Source organism: Natator depressus, chromosome 8 (genome assembly GCF_965152275.1).
Source record: "Natator depressus isolate rNatDep1 chromosome 8, rNatDep2.hap1, whole genome shotgun sequence".
In the NCBI taxonomy this organism is placed as follows: Eukaryota; Metazoa; Chordata; order Testudines; family Cheloniidae; genus Natator; species Natator depressus.
The window spans coordinates 50,764,369-50,783,935 of NC_134241.1; the positions used below are offsets into that span (position 1 = coordinate 50,764,369).

General features: G+C 42.7%; 1 protein-coding gene across 5 annotated transcripts in view; it reads left to right on the forward strand.

Moving 5' to 3' along the window:
* RASAL2 (RAS protein activator like 2) overlaps positions 1-19,567 on the forward strand; it is a 274,448-nt gene that overhangs the window by 205,492 nt on the left and 49,389 nt on the right. For all 5 annotated transcript variants that reach the window (XM_074961012.1, XM_074961013.1, XM_074961014.1 and 2 more), the window contains one exon: positions 13,185-13,294. In XM_074961012.1, coding sequence (XP_074817113.1) covers positions 13,185-13,294 — 110 coding nt within the window. The remainder of the gene's footprint in view (positions 1-13,184; positions 13,295-19,567) is intronic.

Genomic DNA, 19,567 nt, shown 5'->3' on the forward strand with positions numbered 1-19,567 from the left:
GCTCTGAAGTAAATGAAATGATTTGTATGGGAACCCTGTGTGAATAGTGATGGAAAGGCTGATTCTTAGGGACTAGTTTCTTTGGTTTGCCTCTAGTTCAGAATATAACTGGATATACAGGAATAGTGTCTGCCTCTTTTGCTCTTTAAGAGTCCTGCTAAATAGAACAAAAGACAATGCAGCCAGCCTAACTGAAGGTCAAAGCATGATGAGATCTCACTGCTGCCCAGACGCATATCTTATGCAGTCAACAAGACCAATGGTTGTCTCAGGAGCACTGCTCCGTTATAATCAGGTTGCAAAGCTAGAACAAGTCTCTGATCTTTTCTGGCCATATGACCCTAACTAAGTACACGTTTTTAATTCTGCAGTAGTGCCAATGCAGGAGTTTGAGTTGTTGAGCTACCAGTAGTGTATCCAGGCAGCACAAGATTCCTGTGCCCCAATATTCTTAATGAAAAATCATCTGGCTGTGCTTGAACTTCGTCCTTCCTATTTTAATATTCTCTTGCTTTTTGTTCTGCTCTCTCACACCATAACACCCATTCTTTACATTTACCCTTGATATTTATTTTATTTCATATAAGATTTGAGGCTTTGGGTTCTCACCCATTTTCCCAAGGATTCTGTATAGTTGGAAGGACTTGTTATTAGTTACTTCCAAGAGGCTCATGGAGCTTTCGCTTTTCCCTTTATTCTGGGTTGCTGTTATTTATAGACTCACAGGAATTAGAGATATGTATCCCCATGCAATAGAGATTTGTTCTTTACAGTAAATTCTCCAGTGCTTAGTCAAGAGATAGTATTTCTGCTACCGGGGCACAGTCCAATAGACCTCAACAGAAAATTTTTCCTTGTATTTATCCCAAATTTTTCTTTGTTTCATTTAATCCTATTACTGTTAATTTATATCCCTTTAGGCCACTGGATAACCTTCCACTCTCGCTTTGGTTTCACATTGTACAAACAAGTACTGATAATGTCAGTTTTTGTATCCCCTACCTTTAAAGCATGGTTTAGCCAAGCTAAACAACATCACCTTATTTTAATGTGTCCTCCATAAATCAGGCTTTCCAGCCCCTTTATCATTTTTCTTGCTCCTCTCTGAATTTGCTCCAATTCACTGATGTATTTCTGGTATCACCTTGCCCAGAACCGTGTATGGTGTTTTCTACTTTTAACCCCTGCAGATCCCTTAGTGTTATTTCTCTGTCCTCACTAGCACTCACTGTACCTCCTAATTTAATATAATCTCTGAATGTCATTAATGTGCTGTTTAACTTCCAGATTGTTAATAAAGATGTTAAACAAAACCAGTTCTGCCACCAGTCCTTGCAGCACCCCATTGGTCAACCTCTCACAACTTGTTACATTGTCATTTATCATAATTACCCTTTTTAGGTAGTCCTTCAGCCAGTGTGCAAGCCGTGACAGTAACTTTAAAAAAGCCCATTTGAATAAATTTTTCAAATAAGCCTATAAGCTACATTGTGAAGCACCAACAATGAGGAGTCCTTGTGGCACCTTAGAGACTAACAAATTTATTTGGGCATAAGCTTTCGTGGGCTAAAACCCACTTCATCAGATGCATGGAGTGGAAAATACAGTAGCAGATATATATATACACAGTACATGAAAAGATGGGCGTTGCCTGATCAAGTGTGGGGGGGGGGGGTCAGTGCTAACGAGACAATTCAATTAACAGTAGAATACCAAGGGAGGAAAAATCTCTTTTGTAGGGGTAATGAGGGTGGCCGATTTCAAACAATTGACAAGAAGGTGTGAGTAACAGTAGGGGGAAATTAGTATGGGGAAATTAGTTTTTGTAATGACCCATCCACTCCCAGTCTTTATTCAGGCCTAATTTGATGGTGTCCAGTTTGCAAATTAATTCCAGTTATGCAGTGTCTCATTGGAGTCTGTTTTTGAAGGTTTTTGGTTGAAGAATTGCCACTTTCAAGTCTGTTATTGAGTGACCAGGAAGATTGAAGTGTTCTCCTACTGGTTTTTGAATATTATGAATGAAGCGCTTTACTGTAGTATAGGTGCACATTATGGCAAGCTGTGTGCAAGTATGATGGAGGAATAGAGGGGCAAGAAACTTGTTTCCTCCTCTCAGCACATGGAACAAACAAGATCTGGCTGCTTGCACTCCTTCTGCACAGTTTTGGGACGTTGGTGTGCTGCACAGCCCAAAGAGTGTCTATCAGTGCAGAGGTGGTTCCGTAGCCTTGAGCCATAATTTTGGCTCTAAAGGCTTTACGTTTACTGCAGTCCCTTCATTGCAAATTTTGCTGCTTGATTAAACAGTACTAAGAGAGTGGTATGTGATTTGTTCTTCATAAAGCCCTGATGTTTATCACCCATATTTTTGTCATCATCCAGATGACTAGACCTCCTTCTGCTAATATTTATTCCTTGATTTGGGATTAAAGTTAGAATCACTGGATATTAGTTGCTAGGATTGCTCTTTCCTGGTTTTAGGACCCTCTTCAGCAAGCTGCTTAAGCATGTGCACCATCCCACTGAAGTCAGAAAGACTACTCTTCGGTTTAGTTACGCATGTGCTGAAGTAACTTGCAGAACCGGGGCCTGAAAGTGCAGTACTGCTTCTCTCTTAACTCTCCCCAGGTATCTGAAACATGCTTGTTTCTCTGTGAATTTTCCAAAATAATTCACAGTGGTTTGTTAACTTAATTCATTTAGGACCCTGGAATCCATATCACGTGCCCCTCCTGTTGTGTTTTCCTGTACTAGTTTGTATTAATTTTTTTGCAAAGTCCTTGTTATTGCCCAATTTCTCATACCTCTCTATTTGTCTTGTTAAAAACTAGTTTTTTTTTAATTTTTCCCCATAACTGTTTGTTTTCATGTTTATTGATGAACCTAGCTTCTTGCCAGGACTTTTTTCCCTTAGCCCTGGTCTACACTACGAGTTTTTAGGCTGAATTTAGCAGCGTTAGATCGATTTAACCCTGCACCCGTCCACACAACAAAGCCATTTTTGTCGACTTAATGGGCTCTTAAAATCGATTTCTGTACTGTTTCCCAACAAGGGGATTAGCACTGAAATCAACATCGCCGGGTCGAATTTGGGTTAGTGTGGACGCAATTCAACAGTATTGGCCTCCGGGAGCTATCCCACAGTGCTCCATTGTGACCGCTGTGGACAGCATTCGCAACTCGGATGCACTGGCCAGGTAGAAAGGAAAAGCCCCACAAACTTTTGAATTTCATTTCCTGTTTGGCCAGAGTGGCAAGCTGATCAGCACAGGTGACCGTGCAGATCTCATCAGCAGAGGTGACCATGGGGGGAGTCCCAGAATCACAAAAGAGCTCTAGCATGGACCGAACAGGAGGTACTGGATCTGATGGCTGTATGGGGAGACGAATCCGTGCTATCAGAGCTCCATTCCAAAAGACGAAATGCCAAAATATTTGAAAAAATCTCCAAGGGCATGAAGGACAGAGGCTATCACAGGGACCCGCAGCAGTGCAGTGTGAAACATAAGGAGCTTAGGCAAGCCTACCAAAAAACCCAACAGGCAAACGCCCACTCGGGGTCAGAGCCCCAGACATGCTGCTTCTATGATGAGGGGGTGCCCCTACCACTGTCCCACCCCTGTACGTGGACTCGAGCAAGGGGAAGGGGAGTCTCATGCAACAGGGATGAGGATTTTGGAGATGAGGAAGATGATAGTGCACACCAGGCAAGTGGAGAAACCATTCTCCCTGCCAGCCAGGAACTGTTTATCACCCTGGATCCAATACCCTCCCAACCCGGGCTCCCGGACCTTGAAGGCGGAGAAGGCAGCTCTGGTGAGTTGAAAATATAATACACGGTTTAAAAGCAAGCATGTTTAATGATTACTTTGCCCTGAAGACTTGTGATGCATTTGCTGCCAGTACAGCTACTGGAAAAGTCTGTTAACGTGTCTGGGGAGGGAGTGGAAATCCTCCAGGGACATCTCAATGAAGCTGTCCTGGAGGTACTCCCAAAGCCTTTGCAAAAGGTTTCTGAGGAGGGCAGCCTTATTGCTTCCTTCATGGTAGGACACTTTACCAAGGCAGGCCAGTAGCATGTAGTCTGGAATCATTGCATAAGAAAGCATGGCAGCATGTGGTCCCAGTGTTTGCTGTCATTCAAGCAACATCCATTCTTTGTCTCTATGTGTTATCCTCAGAAGAGTGATATCATTCTTGGTCACCTGGTTGAAATAGGGGAATTTTATTCAGGGGACATTCAGAGGTGGCCGTTCCTGCTGGGCTGTTTGCCTGTGGCTGAAAAGAAATCATCCCCGCTGTTAGCCATGTGGTGGGGGGAAGGGGGGGAAGCGATCAGCCCAGAGAATTGTGGGGGGGGGGGTAGTTGGGTTTGTGCTGCACGTTAACCCGAAAACATCAGCCCCTCCTTTTAAATGGCTAGTGTGTCTTTTTCAGTTTTAATCTCCCTTTTTTTCCTCCCGCAGCTGCAAATGTTTCAACGCTGTGACTAGCATCTCTGTCCCAGAGGCTAACACAGATAAGAAGGTGAAAAAAATGCACTCATGATGAAATTTGCTCTGAGCTCATGCAGTCCACCCAAACTGAAAGAGCCCAGCAGAATGCGTGGAGGCAGACAATGGCAGAGTCCAGGAAAGCACAAAATGAACGTGAGGACAGGAGGGATGCACAAGAGGATAGATGGCTGGAGCAACAGGAGAGGTGGCGGCAGCATGATGAAAGGAGGCAGGATGCAATGCTACTGGAGGATAAAACTGATATGCCCCGGCATACGGTTGAGATGCAGGAAAGGCACAGACCGCCACTGCAGCCCCTGTGTAATCAACCACCCTCCTCCCCAAGTTCCATAGCCTCCTCACCCAGATGCCCAAGAACGTGGGGGAGGGGGGCCCTCTGGGCACCCAACTACTCCACCCCAGGGGACTGCCCAAGCAACAGAAAGCTGGCATTCAGTAAGTTTTGAAGTGCGGTGTGGCCTTTTCCTTCCCTCCTCCCCTCCTCCCCCACCGCACCCGGTGCTTCCCTCCTCTCCCACCCCTCCCGGGCTACCTTGGCAGTTATCCCCCTATTTGTGTGACAAATTAATAAAGAATGCATGAATTTGAAACAACAATGACTTTATTGCTTCTGCAACTGGTGATGGAAGGGGGGGGGGAGGGGAGGGTGGTTGGCTTATAGGGAAGTAGAGTGAACAAAGGGGGTGGGTTTTCATCAAGGAGAAACAAACAGAACTGTCACACAGTAGCCTGATCAGCCATGAAACTGGTTTTCAAAGCTTCTCTGATGCGCAGCGCGCCCTGCTGTGCTCTTCTAACCGCCCTGGTGTCTGGCTGCGTGTAATCAGCGGCCAGGTGATTTGCCTCAACTTCCCACCCCGCCGTAAACGTCTCCCCTTACTCTCACAGATATTGTGGAGCACACAGCAAGCAGTAATAACAATGGGAATATTGGTTTCGCTGAGATCTAACCAAGTCAGTAAACTGCGCCAGTGCGCTTTTAATGTCCAAATGCACATTCTACCACCATTCTGCATGTGCTCAGCCTATAGTTAAACAGCTCCTGACTACTGTCCAGGCTGCCTGTGTACGGCTTCGTGAGCCATGGCATTAAGGGGTAGGCTGGGTCCCCAAGGATAACTATAGGCATTTCAACATCCCCAATGGTTATTTTCTGGTCTGGAAAGTAAGTCCCTTGCTGCAGCTGTTCAGACAGACCAGAGCTCCTGAAGATGCAAGCATCACATACCTTTCCCAGCCATTGCACACTGATGTTGGTGAAACATCCCTTGTGATCCACCAGTGCTTGCAGCACCATTGAAAAGTACCCCTTGCGGTTTATGTACTGGCTGCCTTTGTGGTCCAGTCCCAAGATAGGGATATGCGTTCCATCTATTGCCCCACCACAGTTAGGGAATCTCATTGCAGCAAAGCCATCCACTATGACCTGCACATTTCCCAGAGTCACTACCCTTGATAGCAGCAACTCAGTGATTGCATTGGCTACTTGCATCACAACAGCCCCCCACAGTAGATTTGCCCACTCCAAATTGATTCCCGTCTGACCAGTAGCTGTCTGGCGTTGCAAGCTTCCAGAGGGCTATTGCCACTCGCTTGTGAACTATGAGAGGGCTGCTCTCATCTCAGTATTCTTGCGCTTCAGGGCAGGGGAAAGCAAGTCACAAAGTTCCATGAAAGTGCCCTTATGCATGTGAAAGTTTCGCAGCCACTGAGAATCATCCCAGACCTGCAACACTATGCGGTCCCACCAGTCTGTGCTTGTTTCACAAGCCCAGAATTGGCCTTCCATGGCATGAGCCTGCCCCATTGCCACCAGGATAGCCAAATTGCAGGGGCCTGTGCTTTGAGAGAAGTCTGTGTCCATGTCCTCATCACTCTCGTCGTCTCCTCGCCTGCTTCTGCACGATTACGCGTGAGGTGTTTACAATGCTCATAACTGCTGCAGTGATCTGTGCGGGCTCCATGCTTGCCACGATATGGCATCTGCAGGAGAGCAGAGTTGCAGGGGAAGCGGTCGTTCAGTGACGATGGTTTGCAGACCTACTGCACTGTCTGCTGCCAGGACACAACAGCTGAGCGGGCTGCACGTTTGCCGTGTTATGGCGAGATAAGAGCAGCCAAGCAGAGTTGCAGCGGAAGCGGCCCTGCGAGACCACCAGGAGAGCAGAGTGGCAGCAGAAGCGGTGGCTGACGACCTGCAAGGTGGATTCAGGAGAGCAGAGTGGCAGCGGAAGCGGTGGTTCAATGACGAAAGTTAGCAGTCCTACTGCACCGTCTGCTGAAAGCAATATGGTGCCTGCACGGAAAAAAGGCCCAAAATGATTGTCTGCCTTTGCTTTCACGGAGGGAGGGACAACTGATGACATGTACCCAGAACCACCCCCGACAACGTTTTTGCCCCATCAGGCATTGGGAGCTTAACCCAGAATTCCAATGGGCGGCGGAGACTGTGGGAACTGTGGGATAGCTACCCACATTGCAACGCTCCAGAAGTCGACGCTAGCCTCTGTACTGTGGATGCACCCCGCCGACTTAATGTGCTTAGTGGGGACACACACACAGTCTACTGTATAAAATCGCTTTCTAAAAATCAACTTCTATAAACTCGACCTAATTTTGTAGTGTAGACATACCCTTAGTATATTTATAAAAGCCCTTCCAACTCACCTTCACCTTTTTGGATAACACTAACTCATTCTGCTTTTTTGCTTCCCTTATCTTCCGTCACAAACCTGAAGTGTGACTCTAGCCTTGTTTGGTACCCTTCACATTCTCTATTTCCATTGAAGACTTTTCACTCTCTCTTTGAGCTTACAATGCTGAAGTTAGAGGCTGCCCGCTTGTTCCTAGTATTTTAATTTTGCAGGATAATTGAACTGCTGAACCTTGATTATAGTAGTTTAGCATTCTTTAGTCTTTCTCTACACACACATTTTAATACAGCCTTCCTCTGCACCATGCTCAGTGTTCCTCTCATTTCCACAAAATCGCTTCTATGAAATGTAATGCTCTTATGCATGTACCGCTGTGTTCTTTGGACCTGTTCCTTTCTACACTTAATTAATTACACTTTACTCCTAGAAACATAGGAATTGGTAAAACAAAACAGATGATTTCTCCATCTTATTCTCAGTCCTTCCTTTGATAGTGGCCAATACCAAATAATTCAGAGGAAGGTTTAAAATGATGCACCTGGTCAAGTGTGCAGCACTGTGCTACTGGAGAAAACTTCCTTCCTGAACCTAGCTGGCAGTCAGTTTGCCCCCTGAAGCATGAGGATTGCTCAGTCTCCTTGTTATTTTTAAACCTGTCTGATGCAACTGCAAACGTTATTCCTACTTACATAAATGTGTAATCTTTTTTTAATCTTGCTGAAACATTTGTCTCTCTAATATCTTGTGGCAGTGAATTCTCAGACTGATCATAGAGAGCATGAAAAAAAAATCTCCTGTTACACGTTTTTAAATTTGATGTCTCTCAGATTTCAGATTTACCCCTTGTTTTGTGGTATGCAGCAGAATGAATAGGGGAGCCCAATTAGCTTTTGTTTTTCTATACCTTAATGTTTTTGTATACCTCTGATTCCATTTTATTTTTATTTCTAAACCAAATAATCTTAGTCTTTCAAATCTATCTATATATGTAAATCCTTTTACTCTCTGCCTCTAATCAATTTTGTTTTTCTTATCTTGGCTTTTTTTAATTTAATTTTTTTTTTGGCATTGTCTGTACTGAGATGAGATGAGATAACCAGACTAGAATGCCATATTTAGAGTGAGGAAGTCCAGTGCATTTATTTAACACCATTTTACGTTTTCTTTATTACATTTTATCCTTTCTCAATACATAGAAAATCTTTTGTTTTATTTTTAATGCTGTATGTTAAGAAGGCATCTTCACTGAGGTGTCCACAGTGACTTGTACTGCCAGATCTTTTTTTGATGAGTTTACAGCTCATTCGTAATCTGTGGTACATTGTTGCGGGGGTTGCCCAATATGCTACCATGGGCATGGTGAGATTTATCTGTCTTTCTGTTGCCTGATCAGTTAGTTTTTATTAGGACCTTCTAGAGTCTCTCATAGTTCTCTAATATTTTAGTAACCTGAATAATTTGTCTGTCAGCAAACTTCTCCATCTTTGTTTTGTTACATTTATTAATGTTCTATAAAGAAAGGTGAGCCTCACTGTTCACAGTACTCATTCTTGGAGTACTCCCACTATTAACTTCCTTCCACTCTGAGATCAGGCAGATTTCCCATACGCTTTGCTTTCGGTCTCTTCTCTGGATTTTTAACATATGACACAACTTTTCACCTTGGTTTCTAAGCTTTCTCAATAGCCTCTTGTGAGGAACTTAATAAAAAAAGTTCTACTCTTCAGAACATTCAGTAACAGCTAGAAAGCATTTCTAGTGGGGCAGCAATAGCTACAACTATCGCTATCTCCATTGAGATGATGGCCATTTCCATAATTCATCCAGTCTGTAATCCCTTTAACCTGAGATGGGAAGAGCCCAGGAGTCACTCCTATTGTTATAGCTAATAATAATGTATTACTACTGCTACGAATACAGTACCATAAATGAACATGGCACTTTCCCAACACATCAAAGACAATGTCCCTGTCTCAAAGAGATGATGATTTAGGTTGAATTTTACATCCAAAAATGTTGCATAGATGCTAAGTCTTCCAGTCACCCATTCCACCCTGACTTTACTGCTCCTAGATCTCTGCTGAGAATGTTGTGTTTTACTGGATAGCTCACATTATTATTATTAGCTTGTTGGTTGCTGTGGAAGTTGCTAAGAGAAGCACTATTTGTTATGCACAAACTCTTCTCCCCAAAGTGAAAAATACTTATGTCTGTAGTGTGCAGTAGTTAAGTATTGTCATTCATGCCATGTTGTCTGTGAAGCTGGTTGTTTGGGCATCCATATCCTCCTCCCCTGGTGATTGTCCCCTGTTGTATTGAGAGACAGGAGAGCGGGTGTCCTGTTTTGCAGTAATGATGCTGCTATAAGTGATGCATAGATGCATTTTACAGCTATCATCCCATCACACTTAATGTCTGCTGTCAGGGATTATAGTCCCCTTTCTTCTCTTTGCCACTGAAAACTGCATTTGTAAAGTCCCACTTTATTCACCTCTTCCGAGCCCTGGTCTACACTTAAAAATTAGATCAACCTAGCAATGTCACTCAGGGCTGTAAAAAATTTTGTGCCCTGCATAGGGTGACCAGACATCAAATGTGAAAAATCAGGATGGGAGTGGGGGGTAATAGGAGCCTATATAAGAAAAAGACCCAAAAATTGGGACTGTCCCTATAAAATCAGGACATCTGGTAACCCGAGCCCTGTGTGACATAGTTAAATTGACCTAACCCCCATTGTAGATACAGGTAGGGTGATGAAATAATTTTTCCATCCGTCTGGCTACTGCCTCTCAAAGAGGTGGGTTACCTGCATAGGTGGAAACCCCCTTTCTGTCGATTTAGGAAGTGTCTACACTACAGTGGCACAACTGCAGCCCTGTAGCTGAGCTCCTGTAGCGACTGTAGTGTGGACATACCCTTGGTTGGCACATCGTTTGGACAGAAAGTAGTGAGACGCTTAATCTGCTGCTGAGTTTTCAAGTGACGTGAAGATAAGAAGGCACATGTGAGATTCTGCTGCTGTGGTTTTGAGGGGTAAACTTGGTTTGTATTCAATTTGCCATTTGTCTCATTAGGAGTGGAGTGTTGAAGCAATGTCTAGAGAGTCTGATTAGGGCAGAACTCTCGTACAGTTATTCTTTTACTGTTTGACTCCTTAAATGTCAGCATTTATATAGTGTTGTTCATCTCCAGAGTGCTTTGCATCTAATTAATCCTCACAAACACCCTGGTGTGTTGTTAATAAAGTATTTGTATACCTGTTTTTTACAGTTGAGGTAACAAGAGTCTTTTGTTTTGTTTTAAAAAAACCAATGGAAATGTTTCATTAAATTTAAACTGTTTTTTAAAAAGAAATACTCCTCTGCTAGGAAATGAGAACCAAAAAGTGTCTATTTTCAACTGTCTGTGCTGAGGTAAATGCTATACTTATAAGGAGCATAAATAGCAAGAAAAAAAAGGGGGGGGGGGGAGAGAGAGACCTACCTGCTAAGGTACTACTAATAGCATTGACAAGGAGTTTTTTTCCTAAAAGTTATTTTAACCATATGATGTCTCTTTAAATATAGTGTTGAACTCAGGGAAATAAAAATTTGTTCAGGCGGAATTAGTGTTTAAAAAGATTTCTTCTTTTTCTTAGTTGGATAGTGTTTGCTGCAAATAAATGCTGGATGCCGCCTCCCCTTTATTTTTGCATTCCACATTTTGAGAGATTTCTTTTAGCAAAGAAACATAAAGGTCAAAAAGCTCATCTCAGTTTTTCTAGCATGTGTGAATTTTTCATGCTGCTCCCAATTTATTCATCTCCAGTCATCAGCCTTACGTGATCCCATAGCAAAGTACAGAGAACAACTAAGATGCAAACAATTTAATGTGTTTTCAGAAACAAAAAAAAAAATTTGCGATTTGCTTGCGATTTTTTATTTTATTTTATTTTGTCAGATTGATAGCACTACACATCTGGCTATCCTGAAAGTTGTCATTTATAACCAACATTTGGATAGCCATATTTGACCAGTTAACCTGTTATACATTTTGCTCAGTAAAAAAGTCCATTGTCCCTGTCATGTGACACTGAAATGATTATAAACACTAAAAGAGTTAACAGTTGGGGGTCCATCTCTGCTGGGAATGGAGTCAATTAACTTCAAAAACAGTTTGGGGCCCCATTCTGACTCTTGTCAGGTCAGGAGGGCCTGTCTAGTTTGTTGCTTGGAGGGCAGGGGCAGTGTGCAGGGCATGGCGCAGCGCAGCAGAAGTGTTCAGCTTCACAGCGTCTGCACTTTGAGCATGCCACGTAGTGCTGGAATGCGGCCAAGGTCCACCAGGGCCAAGTCCCAGTAGCTGGGTCTTGTTACCTCTTGTGATGGAAAGTCAGACTAAATGAAAGTGCTTTCATTCTTCTGGATCAGTTCCAACATTTTTAAAGGCACCTTTTCAAGATCTGGCCCAAAAGGTCCAGGAACCTAGTTAGAGTTTCAGTGATTTGTATAGCCACAAACACTCATTCCCTTTTTCAGATGTCTTTTCCCCTTAATGGACAACATGTACCCTGTACTTCGAAATTTTCTGGGTTGAGGGCGTTGCGGGGAGGGAAAGGGAGAGGGCTGCATTCCCTGCCCTGCCTCTTCCAGTTTCTGGGAAGGGGGAAAGCTTTCCCCTTCTCTCCCAAGATTTGTCAAGGAGCATTAGGTAGCTGTTCCCTATCCATTAACCAACTTTGTGGGGTGTTGCCTTGTAAGAATCACCCCTAATCTGGGGGACCGCCAGCCCCAGATGGCAGCAGCAGATGCAGGAAACAGACTTCTTTTAGCATAGCAATCATTTCACTGGGTCATGGGGCTGTGCAAAGGTTTGGGGAACACTTCTCAAGCAGCTGCATTCGAGCAAGTTCTTTCCTGTTTCGGCTGGTATTGTATTTAGGGATGAGGTGATCTCCTTCTGCTCAGAAGAGCTTCTTACCAATTTTGGAAGAAGAGGGTGGAAGAGCTTTTATTAATCTGCTGCCCTCCTCATATTCCCCTCTAAGAAGGCTGAATGAGGGTGAGGATATTGGCATCTAGTGCTGACTGAAGAACTTGTGGGTGGTGGGGGAGAGGAGTTTTCTCAGAATTTTCTGTAAATTTTGGCCTCTGAAACGCTCCTCTGCATTTGAAAATTGAACAGAGCCTACACTCAGTCCTCAGTGCTCCATCTCTAGAGGTAGTTAGAGAAGGAGGGAAGAGGGGAACCAATTTGAGTTAGAAATTGGAGAGAAGGGAGGAAGGCAGTAAGTGAATTTTCAACACCTGTGAGGGTACAACTGTGTTTGACATCTCTTGTAAAATTCCCTTGACTTTGCTTATAGAGAAACAGCCTGTGAAGTTAGGCAAATTTCTCTTACCATGCTATGCTTTTCCGTAAAGAAATACAATTTAACTTAGATGCATTTAATATATCCCATGATAGCTATGCCAAGTTAAAGTGAAATATCTATGTGTGACTCTTTCACCAAAAAGAAGAGAGAGAGGTGTTTCAGCCAATAAAATATTGCTTAATCCTATTGGATGAAGACTTGCTAAATTTGCATTGATTGGGCCAGGAATGCTTGTGTGTTGGCAAACCTTGGAAATAATTTGGCACATGTACTCAGTGATTTACAGGATAGAAGAGGAGATAAGCAAGCAATGCTGAGCTCAAAAAATGTAAAGTGTGTTTTCTCTTAACAAAATATTTAGGTGTGGCTTCCATTGCTGTCTTATTAACACAGTTCTACTTTAACTGATGGTCTTGTAATGCAATCTGTATGCCATGCAGTCAAAATCTGGAAATGTCAAGTTACTACTCTTTGTACTATAACTTCTCCTCTTGTCATGCAATAATTTTTATTGTACCTTAATGGGGTTATGATCAGTTTGAGTTTTGTTGGAGACTGAAGCATTTTTGGTTTATAAAGTAGAGAGAGGCCCATTTGGTTTAGTCATTACTTGCATAAGAGTTTCCCTGTTTCACTTGCTATGACACTTCATTGTAGGGCTTCTTCAGCAAACGTCTGAAAGGCTCCATCAAGAGGACAAAGAGCCAGTCAAAGCTGGACAGGAATACAAGTTTCCGTCTTCCATCTCTCCGCAACGCTGATGACAGGTAGGAGTTTCTGCACTTCCTCGGAAGGAGGCTGGTAGTTTCTGCTCAACTCTTCCAAAAGTGCCTGGCAAAACATGTTAGTCTGTGTAAGCATGCCTGCAAACTGACAGAAATGAGGGACAACTAGAGTGGTTTTGTTTTTTAAACGATCAGAAATATATCTGTTGGCCCATTAAATGTTGCGTGTGCTTCCATCAGATGAGATTGTTACTAGTCCTAAAGATGGCTGGTGAAAAAGGGTTTGCTTAAGTGTCTGCACTAAAATATCTTGTTCTTTTTTAGCACCTCTCCTCCCAGGTCTCCAAACACTTTATAAGTGTTAAGTTTCACAATACAGTATTGTGGCCCTGTCTGCATTAGAGAAATTTACACCAGTGTATTTACAGCACTGCAAACACAAATATCCTGATGCAGTGCATCTTCATTAGGGGTTGTGTGATGTAGTTACAGTGCAAATCCCCAGCACATACTGTACTGCAGAGCATCACTATTGGGGATTCATACTGTTGTCAAATACAATCATGTACTTACCGCAGTGTGAATTTCTTTAATGGAAGCAGGGCCTGTTCTTCAGAAAACTAGAAGTCGGGATTACAGCTCCCAAAATTCAGAAGCTAGTTTGGTGAGACGCACTTTAGCATTCTCAGTCAGTATATCTAGGCTTGCTTGTATTTTGCTGGTGGCTTGGGGAGGGGCAATATGTTTTGGTTTTTACTTGCCTCAACTGCATTTTTTGCTTTTGTAAAGTGTCATGATCATCTTTACTGGAGGCCAGACAGGTTATTTTTTACTCCGTGAAGCCCAGTGGTAGAGTTGGATTGAGTGGTAAATGGGCTGCCCAGTACTTAGGACCCTGACAGGCTTCTTTGACTTTACAACATTATTGTGTGTTTAATGCGTTTTCGCTCTCTCTGCTGGGCTGAATTCATTATTTGTGTCTGTCATGCTGCGCTGCTTCAGTCGATAGTGCTGCCTTCTTAAAAAGCAGCGCCATAAAATCGTGGAGACAGCAAGACTTCAGATGTTAGAGGCCTTGTTAACTTTGTGAGTTATGGAGAAACTGCTTACAGGATGTAGCCAACAAAGTGGATGATGTGCTGCTCCTTCAATCATTGCCATGTCACCCATGTTATTTTGACTAAAGGTCTGTCATAAACTCCTATTATCAGGGACTTATAACTCAGCTATGAAAATTGACTCCATAGGCTTAAACGTGGTGAATAAGGTCACTACCTGGTGATACCTTGTTGTTTTTAATGGGGGATTTTGCAAACTTTAAACAAAGTTTTCTGATATAAAGTCTTACACCCATGAGTAGTGTAAAGCCTGCATTTGTGTTCCTCTGGCTACACATGGTTTCAGCTGAGAATGCCGCCTTGCTACATGTGGATTGATGGACATTTGCTCTTACTGCATAAGGGAAGCACTGTTTTCTGAGGGTGGAAAGGGGTAATTGTATTTAACACCAGTTACTTTGGTGTAGAAGCTGGCTACTCTATACACCCTATTTTTTCTCCTAAAAGATAGCACACAGGTTTTTAGCATGCAGACATGAATAATCAGATAGACCTAAGGGACTCGGCAATGATTTGCAAACTGTAAATTCTATTTCAGGCCCTGATGCCATTTGGCACCATCAGTCTGTTGTGTTAATGTGCCATGATCCTCTTAAGACGCCTAGGGCTGAATTTAAAAATAATGGCCCAGTGGGCAAATGAATTGAGGCGTTCTAGTGGTAGGGCCCAATGTAGGGGGTGAGGAAACGGGGAGCTGGAGAGCTAGATGCAAAGTATAGCAGCCTGAAAGGGAGGCGGGCTGGCATGATTGAAAGCTGCTGCTTTCCCTATCTCTTGTCCCCCAGCGCTTCCACACCAACCTTCCCCCTTACAGCACTGTCCTCAGAACTCCCACTTCTGTGCCTCTTGCCCCTGCAGTCTGTAGCTCCCACACATCTTTTCCACCATTCCCCTATCAACTGCAGCTCCTACTCCAACACCTCCCCCGTCTTGTCCCCACGCTAGAGATGCTGCTAGGAGGGGGTCAGACAAGAGTTGCTAAGATAGTTGGGAATTAAGCTACTCTGCTTTCTAATACTGGGCTTGCTGCACACTCTGAGCACAGCAATCCTTTTTCTCGGTAGTGGCCAGAGGGCGTTGTTGGCATTTGTGACTTTGCCGGCCCTTGGCCCTGTGACATGAAAATTGAATTTTTAATGTATTTGCACAGGAATTCTAAAGGACTCAGCAGGAGCTATGATAGGCAGCCAAGAAATCTAAACAATGAGGACAAATTCTTGTTCATTTGGAGAAGAGACTAAGTTGGGTAGATAAAGGCCCAAGGTGAAGCAGCGAGCCAGGAGAGAATAGTTAGGCTTCATCTGGCAATAATAAAATTCATCCCAGCTTCTTTATTGCTATCAATAAATTACTGTTCGTGTAAGAGAGTATTACTCTTTTGCTTGAAGTGTGTAGCAATTTCTTTTGACATCACAGATGCTCTGCCAATGCGCATTTGTAAAGTGTTATGCTACAGGACAATGAGGGAAAAGAATACTGTTTCAATCTCTTTGGAAAGAAATTGATGAGCGTTTGTAGCAGTACTAACCTCCTGGGCACCTGACATGGAAGAGACTGAATGTTTAATGGAGTTGTGTTTGCATTAGTGGCCTCTTATCCGGAAATGCACCACTCGAATACAGCATCTTTGAAAGTGTGTAATTGTATACGTTACTTTACTTTATAAATACAACCACAAAGGAAGCTAAACCCCACTGTACAGTGAATCTTACCAATAATTTTTACTAAGTTTCACTTTGCAGCCGAAGGTTTCAGAAAACACAGTTGGCTGGTATGGTGTGAAAAGACAACTGAGAATTCACGTGTGAATGAGGCAGTGAAGATAGGAAGAGATAGCTTAAAAAAAAAAGAGTGATGGGGTGGGAGAAGGAGGAGGAATTAAAAATATTCTCAGCTTCTTTAAAACAATATTGAATTTGTTTATTCAAAGGACAAAAGAGGGAGATGCAACCATTAAAACTAGCTTGTGAACAAAGAAAGGTGAAAAATTAGCATTTGTTTTTCTACAATTGTGTATAATTAATATGAATGAATTAGCATTCTTCCCAACCTCCTATGTCTTCACTGCCCCTTTATTATTATTGATTTATTACATATAAGAACTTTCCTAGCCTAATCCCCAGTGAATCATACCTACCCAAATCTAAGGAGATGCTCACAAAGGCTGTCATGGTGTTATGCAAGTTTCTAGGGCTAGATAGGCAGGAGACTAACTTCATTCCATTTCACAAAAAAAGCAACATTATTATTATTTATTATTAAAATAAACAATGTCATTAGCTTACTTCAAAATCATTCACAAAAATTCGCTCCTTCCTACCGAGTGGGTATGGAGCGAGATGAATATTGCTGTTTCATTTTTCTAATGGTTCCAAGATGTTCAGGTTCTATAGTGATAGCGGTTCAGTTTATAGATAAATACCTGTAAATGTCAGGAGATTTACTTATCCTGGTGTGTTTCAGGATTTGGTATTGCAGACTTGTATCTCATTCAGGATGTTGACAGGTGATGCCCTGTGAGCAGAATTGTTTTGAGGTAGAGAGATGACCCAGAAACATTGTAGGGAAGGGGTTTGGAGAATGAGAACTGCCATACAGGATGCAACTGGGACTGCTACAGAGGGGAAGCAATTGATCATCCAGCTTAAATATACTGAAACTGGGTTCAAAACCAGGTTTCAGTATAACTGGCTGGCATACCAGGCCAGCTCTTCAAAACTGGGATGTTAACAACACAATACCTGTGGACCCAGTCTGGGTCTGCATCTTCCACAGCACTGTTTTATCACTGACTTACCTCACTTAAGCTATTCTAGTTTCTGGCTCTCTGCTGAGCAGAGCCTGCTGTGCCTGCAAAATTGTTTCTGATCTTGCAGTGCTCTAGCTTGAAACTTGCAGACTCCCTTCTCATTTGTGACCTAAACCAGATTTGAATGGAGTTGTCCAGATACATATATCCTATACAGTATCTCTCTGGGATGCAGTATCTCATGTTGCAAGAGCATCTGGCATCATTTACTGTGTCAGCTTTCACATTTTTCCGAGGCAGGTTCCCACTGCATTCGTCCCACACAGTTGCATCTTACGTGTGTTGGGAGTGTCTTCCTAAAGCATAAAACTTGTCTACTGACTCTAAAGGTAAAACAGCATAAAAGGTTCAAGGATAACATGCTTTGGATAGGAGATGGGGCAAAGAAACCAAATTAATATAGTCAGTTTGTGGCTGGGAGTCTGAGAGCATTTCCAACCGGCCTCATAATCCTTCCCTTAGGTTTGTTTCTGATGGGGAGTAAAGATGGTTGAGCCTGGTTGCATATGCTCTCGGCAACGGCATTAAAGCTCTGTGGACAGCTGGGAGGGTTTTGCCCTGCTGGGATTTACTGCCACGTGGGACTCCTCCTGAGGTAGTAAAAGTGATTTTATGGCATTATCAGATAGTCGTAGTTTGCCAAACGTTCCTGTCTGTGCTTGCTAAGAATGGATCCTGCCAGGCACCAGGGCAGCCAGTAGCCATGGCTTTGGGATTCGTAGTGAAGCGCTACCGCTGCTCTCACACCAGCTCTTTCTGTCGGTAGGTCCTCTCATTTTTTCCCCTCAATTATTTGCGGTATGGAGGTGGAAAAAAGATAAGATAAATGGAAACAAATCTTGCAGTGTTTTCACTTTCTCATTCATTCATTCTGCTTAATCCTTGTTTAAAAAAAAAAGTGGGTGATTTTATCCTGTTTGAGATTTAGGGATAAAAATCTGTATTACGCAATTTGTTATTAAGGCTTGACTCATTCAGGAGCACTCATTCAGCATATATCATTTTGTGTCTACATGCTGGAGAGTGCCGGGTGGGGGAGGAGGGGATGAAGCAGGATGTCTCCAAAGAAATGTTGTCTCACTGCTCATGTTCTAGTGAATGTTTCTCTCAGCCACTGCTTTCAGGTCTTATGTAGCTACTTCGTTTTTCAGGAAAAATTGAACAAGCCCACAATGTTAAGCTTCCTGTCATAAACTTTCCCTTTGTGGGTACAGACTCTACCCTGGCTGCCAGTTCAGTTGGCCCCTTTATAAACATCCCCCTTCATGGCAGATGCATTTCTGTAACCCATAGTGCACTGTCAGGCATGCAGAAAGGAGACTCCACCCTACATAGTACATTTCCATAAATAGCATTTAAATGAAACATTATAGTTAAGTATCTGCTTCAGCAAAATAAAGGAGTCTGAAATGTTAGCAGTAGGGACTGTGATTGTCAGAGGAAAGATAATGTTATGATTGTAAAATTCAGCAGGATATTCTGTAGCACCATATGAGATTTATGTTAGACAAGCTGTGATCTGTACGGAGAGAGAGCTGGAAGGGCTTTGAAATTAAACATACATGGTTCAAACAATGAGTTTAGGGCTTTGGGTAAAGCCCTGCAATTAAACAAGATCTGAATCTCCATGCTCAAAAAGAGCAGAGGCTCTTATTTACATTTGAGTTCTTTTCATTGTCAACAAATAACCTAAAGTTTGCAATAGTGAATAAACATACATATAATAAAACTGGTTAGACTCCTAGGATTGTTGACCAAGTAATGAGACATTTTGCTAATTGATAGTTGGAAAACCAAGCAGGGTGTGGTGCCTATAGAATGAATGCTTGCCATGGGAATCCACTGCTTCAGTCCTGGTAGAGTGCACCTGTACTTCCGGACCGAGATGCTGTTGCTGACTTTAGGGTTCAGTTCAGTGGGCCTAGGACTCCTAATTGCAATGTTGAGCAGAAACTCCACACACAGGAATCCAGGTTCTCTCTGTTGATTTTGTGGATAAGTATTGAATTAATCCTTCTGATCTTAGGAAGTATCTCTGTTATCGCAACGGTGTTGTGTTGTGGATTTTTCTGAAGCATATAGGCATAACTTTATGGACAGTTTTTTAATGTGAGGACAGTTGAGACAAACAGGTTTTAGTTGAGTGGCTGGGCTGAGCAGGATTCAGCTCTCCTTACTAATATAATTCTAATCAAAGTTCTTGAGCTTTACCTTGATTTGTTGATGAAGAAAAAATATTATGGCATTTTGTTTCTTCAGTGCTGCACTTATTTAATGTTTGGTTTTTAGATTATTGATATTCCCATGTTGTGTTTTGGAGCAGTATAATGCTCTCCCTAATACGCTGAGTAATTGAAAGCCTCTTGTACTTTGTAGCTTGGCTTTTAA